We start from the raw sequence: 9,420 nt of genomic DNA on the forward strand, positions 1-9,420 counted from the left end.
GTACCCTTTCTCTCCGATAGGCTGCGCTCGAAGATAAACATCCCGTATTCGGAATTGCTCGGGAGTTACCCAATACCGATATGTAGCCATTTTATAATCAGGGATCCGTGACCATCCGTGATCAAGAAATGGATCGAGAAGAAAAAGCTGGAAGTAAAGACATTCTGGGCAGACTCTCATATTCTGAACTTAATGAATTGAAAGACACAATCACAAGGAAACAAATATCGGCATATGGACGGAAAGGTTGGTGAACAGGAGTTGTATCAGTACTGTAGCTCGCAGTGTCCATTTTATTATGAAAAGTGAAAGTAGACTTGTTAATAGAAAAAAAGCACAAGCGTTTAAAATATTATGAAAGTAAATTGAGATATGTTATTGTGGCAACTGTCGTTGCCAACATAGTAGATTGGACACAGCCAGTGGGCAATGTATCATTTTGGGACGAATAACTATATATAGGAAAAACGACTCGATGGCTTGATTCAAAAGTGATAAGATATGAGTTATAATAAAACAGTGTCAAAATCACATCAAATCATTACTATTATCAAGCTCAGTCTGCCCGAACAAAAGAGGATGGTTTACAGAGAAAACTCTGTGAAAACGTCGCACTATTATGCATGTTACATCTTGACTTCATGCTATTACACAAGTATGCATGTTACAAAACCTTTACCTTAAAGAATACAAGACACCGTAACAACATGGATTGACAGCTTTCTCTCATAACAAGACATTTCGACCCACTTTTAGTAAAATATTATTTACCTTGTCGTAAAGTATATTACAAAATTGACTGTTTTTTGCTATTTTTAGTAACAAATCCATACTACAACTGGCGTGTTATTTGCGAGTTGCATATTATACACAAGATGGTAGTTTTCCTCAACTTGGTAGATGTAGCGTTCTGTTAATGTATTCCCTGATTCCTGGGAGTTCACCCTTACAAATTTCATGTCTCGATGTACAAATTGATAAATGAGGAAATAAAGGTAACTCATTCAAATTGCTACTTGTCCTTAAGGACTGAATGGATTTTGATGAAATATAATCTGGAGCATAATTTGGCAAAGGAGATTTAATGTTGAAAATTGTAGAATTAATAATTCAGCGTGACAATTCTTTACAAAAACTGAGGAGCTGGTGGCCAGTCTAGTGTTGATCTTACTATGTAATGCTTTTGGTTGTTTATAGAGTGATCCAGACCCCTGAAAACAATGGAGTTGACTTCAATTCTTCTTTTTATTTTCAGAATGTATCAATGCCATTGTAGCCTACAGTGAGTCAGCTTCTGAACTTCTTCACAGAAAGAAACTCAAGCGAGATATCTTGTTCCAATACCTGTTTGACAACCAGATTTTTGAATCTGTCAATTCCTCAAAAGATGATCTTGTTAAATCCATCATCAAATTTTGGAAATCAAGAAGTCAGCATGAGAAACAGGTATATTGACTCTAATCGTTTAAAGCTTGTAATGTGATCTCACTGTATTAACATGTGAAAAACTCAGGGGAAAACAGATTTAAAGGGCTTATTATTAATTAGCAATGAAATAGTTTGTCTGTTATCCCTGGTCATCTGTTTTTGATACAGGCAGGCTTATTACTAGACATGGGCTTATTACCAGCATGAGTTTATTACCAGGTGTGGGCTTATTACTAGGTGTGGGCTTATTACCAGACATCGATTTATTGCCAGGTGTGGGCTTATTACTAGTTATGGGCTTTTTATTAGACATGGGCTTATTACTAGGCATGGGCTTATTACCAGACATGGATTTATTGCCAGACATGTGCTTAGTGCCAGGCGTGGGATTATAACCAGGCATTGGCTTATAACCAGACATAGGCTTATTGTCAGACGTGGGCTTATAACCAGGTGTGGGTTTATGACCATACATAGGCTTATTGTCATATGTTGACTTATTGCTGGACATGGGCTTATTACCAGGTGTAGGCTTATTACTAGGCATGGGCTTATTACCAGGTATGGGCTTATTGCCTCTATTGATGAACAAAAAATGCTAAGAAGTTTGTGAGTGGAAGGTAATGTATACATATTATATTGGAAACTGTGACTGATATGTTTTGATTTCAACTCCAGGAAGATTGTAGCCAAAACATTTTCTCCAAAATCTTATTGTTGTCAGTCATCAAATGAATTATTCTGTCGTGTGTACGACCTCAAGACAAGGTCTTTCAATGGTAAATACATGCCAAACATCTGCAATGTTGATTGTAAAGTAGGAATCATATAGTCGCTATGTAGCCATTGATTCCCAGTGTTTGTTTGTTTGTTGTGCATCACACTGATAAGTCTATCACAGTATCACAAGAGAGATCATTTCCTGGTGTAGTTGTCTTTCAAAATGATCTGTATTCTAAATTCACAACTTACAGATCTTTATAGTATGAGATTAAACCTGGTTGAGATGTTTGTGTAGTTAAATTAAAACAAAATTTAACATATATCTGATACATTATTGGAAAGACATGTCATTGACATTTAATGGCTGAAACTTAAAAATTTTAATTTTAGGAAGTTGTCCCAACTGTCCAAGCAGACAGACAGCCTCAGCGACAGATGCGTCCAGTACATCAATCCGAAAAGGCCAAACCACAAGACAAACAAGGGAGGCAACCTCACTCTCAAGAGGTCGCACCAATAAATGTATCAGTTACAGTGAATGTAGTTCCTGAGGCCAAGAGTCCAGCAAAGGTTGCTCCTATGTCAGAACAAGTAGGGGAAGCGTTCATAACTTGGTTTTATAAAATGTTAAACTCGCAAAACCCGATGACACCCAACGTGCCTGAAGACTTTGGATCTCATCACTTCTGGCCGGACGTGAACTTCAAATTGTTGTGTTTAACACCTCAGCCATTGGAGGAGGAAATCACTGGTGCTGATCTGACCACACAGAGGTTGTTGGCTTTAGTCAGAGATGAACAGTTACTTTTTAACCCAAACATCAGTAGTGAGGGTTTGAAGATTAAGTCTAACCCTCATGGACAACTCGTGCTTATCGTGTGTGGCACAGTTCATAGGAGCCAGGACTGTCTGGGAGAGTTTGAACAACTGTTTGGTTTACTTAGAGACCCTCGCTTCGACAATAATTGGAAAGTGAAATTCACAAGGTTGAGGATTAGAAGCTCACAAATGACAGCAATGCCAAAATTAACAGATCAAGCTCTGAGTGAAGTGACTGCTTTGATACCTGTGTAGGTAGATTTGTGACAGACTCGTGAATGATGTCAAATAAAGAACAATGACATCACAAACAAAAAATGTTAGCATTTTCCTGTTGTAAATAATACAAATAATTCTGTGATAAAAGACGACTTTGTTCTCGTTTTGATAATAAATATGATACTTTTAGATATTGTTATAGAAGATAATTCATCAATGAAAGTTCCGAATTATTTTATCAATTATCTGCCATTGTGATGTAATGATGACCCAGGACAATATATAGCTGAGATATGTAGTTTAGTGGGATATATATAGCATTACAAAGTTAGTGCACACTGCAGTGTTGCAATCAGCATCATGATAATAGCATTTGATTAAAAATTCTATTAAAAAACAAAGAATTATGCATTTACTTCTGATCAATAATTGAAAACTAAATAAAGTTCTGACAGCAGGATATCTTCTTATAATATCCCGAAGTTAGACATGACCTCGTTTTGTATGGACAAAACTAAACACATAATTATGTACATGTTTTGAAGCTACATGTATTCCATTTTATAGCTGAATTGTTTAATTGTCATTATCATAATAAATACATGTAATCAAATATTTTAATTTATTGTTTCTTTCAATGCATTCATGATGTAAAATTATGAACATTTTCAGGAAAGAGATAAACAATATACGATTTAAGTCCTGTGTTGTCATTATAATAATGTGATATCAAATGTAATTAGCTCAATAAATTTGGACTGGACTAATGCTATGGTGTGGCCTCCATCTAACATTGGCTATTTAATTTTCATTTCCATTCAACAGATCAAGAGACTGTTGCTTATTTAAATGTAGATATGAATCATATCCTTGGGGCAGAGGCAGGGCCAAAAATTTGTGAGGATTTAAAAAGACTTCTTTATAAGAACATGTTGAAAGATTTTGACCTAGTTTCCATGGATCCTCCCTGGGGGAAGACAATCTGGCCTTAACACTAGTGTAGGGCATGGCCATTCATAGCAGGTGGGGTGGAGGTGGGTTGGGGATGGGGAAATGAATGGCGTAGAGATTCAGCTTTTGTTTTTGGTGTACTTATACCTAATTTGACACAAATCATTTCCAATGATTTCATGTTGGATAAATAGAAGGAGATACAAAAAAATTTAAATCAACATTAATATCAGGACCATCATTAAGTATGGAGGAGTTCTGACTTATAGACATACGGAAAAAAACCAATTACATGTATTATTATTATATATATATAGGACTGATACAGGGTCAACTGAGGAAATTAAGGTTGAAAAGTCACTCCTAGTCGGTAAATTGATATTGGACTAATTCATACCAAAGGGTCTATGGAATTACATCAATTGTATCTTGTTATTTTGAATAATGGAGAATATGTCCATTAGAAGTAGAGAGACGTACTCCTTAGTTAATTTGAACAGATTGGGACTTAATTGAGATAGTTACCCTGAGTGTAGATTTCACATTGTACGTCTTGAAGGACTGATAGTAAACTAGGAGTTAATCTTTTATGGAGTGTTAAGTGATTTTGGGCTGAATTGGCAAGTGTCATCCCTAGAGGAAAGCATATGGATTCCAGTACAAATAAAATGGAAGGATCTCCTCTGCAGAGATGAGCTGTATCTCCTTAGAGGAGAGCGACTGTTATGGTCTTAGAGGAGATTGGTTGCTCTTTTACCCTAGACAGGGATATTCTTATCTCGCCCTAGGTTGAGACAAGCTACATGTGCTCTTTGTACGTTCTCAACAATTGTGTTTCGTCATGTCAACAATATCATGACGTCATGACAACAATATAATAAAGTCAAATCTGTATCGTCCATATTGGATACATAAGAGGGTAAACAGGGTAAGAGAAAAATAATCATTCACCCCCATGGAAGTGAGACGGGGGAATCTCATTCTTTAGGGTTAAATACTAATGCTGCCAAACACTTGGCAAGCATTATGTTTGGCAACTTAAGAATCTTCCCACTTTAGTTGAGATTTCCCTGTCTCATCCCCTTAGGGGAGTTCCATGGTACCTCTTGGGAGAAAAGTGACTATTCCGTTATGGGAGAACAGCTGTACCTCTTGGAGGGGAACAGCTGTACCTCTTGGAGGGGAACGGCTGTACCTCTTGGAGGAGAACGGCTGTACCTCTTGGAGGGGAACGACTGTACCTCTTGGAGGGGAACGGCTGTACCTCTTGGAGGGGAAGGGCTGTACCTCTTGGAGGGGAACGACTGTACCTCTTGGAGGGAACGACTGTACCTCTTGGAGGGGAAGGGCTGAACCTCTTGGAGGGGAACGACTGTACCTCTTGGAGGGGAAGGGCTGTACCTCTTGGAGGAGAACGGATGTACATCTTGGAGGGGAAAACCACAGAAGTCGAGGTGCCTCATCATCAAGAAGGGGAAAATTACGCAGCAGTTCCAGCTGAAAGTCCAAGGAGAGACGATTCCATCAATAGTCGGCAACCCAATTAAATGCCTGGGGGAATGGTACGATGGAAGCCTTTGCGATACCAGCAGCATTAAGCGGATAGAGCAGCAAACATCAAAGAGGATGAGGAATATTGATAAGACGGGACTTCCTGGCAAGTACAAGGCCTGGATATTCCAGCATGGCCTGCTTCCCCGGCTGACCTGGCCACTGATGTTGTATGAGATAGGGGTAACAACAGTAGAAGGCTTGGGGAGAACAATCAACAGGCATTTACGGCGTTGGCTTGGAGTACCACCATCTTTCTCCAGCATAGGATTGTATAGCAGAACGTCCAAGCTACAATTACCATTCACTTCGTTAGTAGAGGAGTACAAGGTAGGAAAGGCCAGACTCATCATGACACTGAAGACTTCAAAGGATGAGAAAGTCAGGCAGGCAGGCGTTCATGTGAGAACAGGGAGGAAGTGGTCGGCAAGCAGGGCTGTTGAGGACGCAGAAAGCAGGCTGAGACACAAAGATATAGTTGGGACAGTATGTCAGGGCAGACAGGGTCTAGGAACAACACACAGACAGTCATGGAGAACGACAGACACAGGAGAGAGAAGGGGGATGGTACAGAGTGAGATTAGAGCTCAGGAGGAGGAGGGAAGGAAGAAAAAAGCTGTGGAGATGGGCTGTCAGGGCGCATGGACAAGATGGGAGACTGAGGAACGGCATTTGACCTGGAAGGATATCTGGCGATATCAACCAGCACAACTGAAATTCCTGCTGCGGTCAGTCTATGACGTCCTGCCATCACCAGTCAATCTCCATAGATGGGGTTTGGTACCTGACCCAGACTGTGTACTGTGTGGCAAGAGAGGGACCTTGGACCATGTGTTAACAAGCTGCCAAACGGCACTGACACAGGGCCGGTACACATGGCGACATAATGAGGTGCTCCGGGAGCTTGCAGACATCCTAGAAAGGGAGAGGAAAGCACAGAGGAAAGTAAAGAAGAAGATGGTTACCATCAGATTTGTTAAGGAGGGACAGAGTGTGCCAGTGCAGGGAACCAACAAGAAGAGTGGCCTGCTAGAGATGGCAGACGACTGGACCATGGAAGTGGATCTACATGGAAGATCATCTTTTCCGAACATAGTCCAGACGTCCCTTAGGCCAGACATTGTGCTGTGGTCTAGGGGAGAGAAGAAGCTACTACTAGTAGAGCTGACCGTGCCATGGGAAGAGAGATGTGTACAGGCAAATGAGAGGAAACGTGCCAAGTATGAGGACTTGTTGGCTGAGTGCTGGGAGCAGGTATGGCAGACATGGAACTTCCCTGTAGAGGTTGGGTACAGGGGCTTCCCTGCACAGTCAGTGTGGAGGACGCTCAGCGCGCTGGGACTGACAGGCCTGGAAAGGAGGAGAGCAGTACAGAGGCTCGCCCAAGCAGCTGAACGTGCCTCCAGTTGGGTTTGGAGGAAGAGAGAGGAGAGTACCTGGAAGCCAACCGTTGGAGCACAGTGACTGATCACCACTGTGGACCCCCCATCCAGAGAGTGTTCCGAGCTAGGGGTTGAAACATTCAACGAAGGATGGACTCGGCTGATGACTCCAACGGAGCGGCAGTGCCACACACCATCAATGGCATCTGTATTATGTAAGTTTGGTGAAAAACTAATAACACTTCACACAGGTGGATATCATAATCAGTGGGTTAGTAAGTATCTATAATCACTGATGCTAAGAAGGATAATCGCATCGGTGCAAATATGAATTTCACATTTTAACATATGTCTTGTAGACATGTAGGTCCTGATGAAGACCCTGCGATAGGGTCGAAACTAGTAGACCAATAAAGTCTCCACTTATCGGTTAAGCTTGAGTATGTTGTGGTTATTCTCCATTGTTTATAATTAGTTTATTTGCTATAACTGCCCGGCATACCTTTAAGGTATCCATACTCAACACGAATTTCCACACTAAGAAGACCCACTGATGTCCATCTGACGTTGGCTCCTCTCCCCTACGTAGTAACATGTCTTGTAGATGTGGCATACAGAGAATAAAAACTTTAAGAGATTGATGAAGAGCAACATTGAAGCTCTCTTTAACCGGTTGATTTCTAATAAGAAGCATCCTTTATACATGTAACACTGGCTAGAGTGCAATCGAGCTTATACCAAAGTGTGTCACCAGTCGTCTGTTTTCTGCCCAGTGTCAACTTTTTTCATTTAAACAACTTTTCAATAACTAAGAGGCCCAATATACCTTATATTGGGCCTGTGACAGTATATGGTAAAGGCTACCAAATGAATTACCTAGGTCTACTTTCAAAGTTGTGACCTTGAAAATATCTTTAAAACAACTTCCTGTTAACCAAGAGGTCCATTGAACCACCGGGGAATGTCTAGTTTTATAACTAAAATAGTCAGAAATATTTCTGACTACTTTTTTCGGCATAGCCGTATAATTTTCTTTTGTTCTCGGATATGACGTGACAGGTGGCGTTACTGGTCAAGATGAAGTATGTGATTGGTCAATGTAGCGGTAAATGCAAAATGCAGACATGCAGTTAAAGACGAAACAAAATTAAGATTGAATGCAAGCTGAATAATTATATATAAGTGGATGTATCTATTCAAATGACACATTAATAAAATCATATTCCTGATTCAAATGCAGTCTTATTATCCAGAAATGAATCAAACTGATAATTTTGTTATCCGTGATGAAACTGAGCATTCATTAATTAGTTCGTTAATTTTTACATTAAAACCACCAGCATTAAAACTATGCCGTTTATCTTTTTTGAAGATATTTCTTGTTTAATATAAAACTAGACATACCCCTGTGAATGATCTGATATTAGTCCTTGTCATGCTGCGATGAAATGACCTTCACATGGTAGTTTCAAATCAAGTTTCTATAGAATTTCCCAAAAAACGACCATGTAGCATGAATGAATCAATTATTTTTCGAAGTCCCCTTATAAAGTAGTCTTAAGTGTATCAGATATTAACGACTTTACATACTTCTCCTGAAATAGACGAATATATATTCACCGCTTTCTTTTTGTTCTTACTTCATAATGTCGCTGCTGGTTTCTATTAAAAAATATGTGCAATATATCTCCTGTAATCGGCTAATATAAGGGTTCATTATCGAAAGTTCTGATAAGATCAGACCAGAGACCTATAGTATATAGGTCTCTGATCAGACTTAATTAATAATTAAGCCTACTGTAGTTTCTGAATGAAATACATGTATAAACATCGTCAAAAAAATTCCATATTTTTTGGCAAACATGAAATCCCCGTTCTATATGTCATTTGGCAACGCCACAGCGTCGTGGAGCACATTTTCAGACAAACACAGAGGGATGGTATATTTTCACCGACTGCAAATAATCTGTTGACTATATTATATGATCAGTATGTTTAAAATCACATCCGTGTCTTATGGAACGCCAAATTAACATATATTCAATTACTTGAACCTCTCTTCAATTATTTGAAGATAGGTTAAATTAACTGAAGATAGGTTCAATTTAATCGAAGATAGGTTCAATTCAATCGAAGATCGGTCCAATTATTTGTACCTATCTTTATTTTCTCTAATTGAATTGAACCTATCTCTAATTGAATTAAACCTATCTTCAAATACAACATATCTCTAATTAAATTAAAACTATCTTCAATTCAATTGGACCTATCTTTATGTCAATTGCACCTATCTTTAATTCAATTGAACCTATCTTTAATTCGTCCTTTTCCCTATTTGTTCGTAATT

At 39.2% G+C, this 9,420-nt stretch overlaps 2 protein-coding genes across 2 annotated transcripts; both read left to right on the top strand.

Moving 5' to 3' along the window:
* The first annotated feature begins 68 nt into the window (after positions 1 to 68).
* Positions 69 to 3,802, top strand: LOC117334497 (uncharacterized protein C3orf38 homolog). The gene is made up of 3 exons (XM_033894154.1): positions 69 to 246; positions 1,256 to 1,446; positions 2,542 to 3,802. Exons 1-3 carry the CDS (start codon positions 129 to 131, stop codon positions 3,223 to 3,225), a joined length of 993 nt encoding a protein of 330 aa, XP_033750045.1. The 5' UTR covers positions 69 to 128; the 3' UTR covers positions 3,226 to 3,802.
* A 1,964-nt stretch (positions 3,803 to 5,766) lies between these two features.
* On the top strand, positions 5,767 to 7,155 carry LOC117334822. The gene has a single exon (XM_033894640.1). The coding sequence runs from the start codon at positions 5,767 to 5,769 to the stop codon at positions 7,153 to 7,155; it is 1,389 nt and encodes a 462-aa protein (XP_033750531.1).
* Positions 7,156 to 9,420: the final 2,265 nt, after the last annotated feature.

Source organism: Pecten maximus, chromosome 9 (genome assembly GCF_902652985.1).
Source record: "Pecten maximus chromosome 9, xPecMax1.1, whole genome shotgun sequence".
Taxonomy (NCBI): Eukaryota; Metazoa; Mollusca; class Bivalvia; order Pectinida; family Pectinidae; genus Pecten; species Pecten maximus.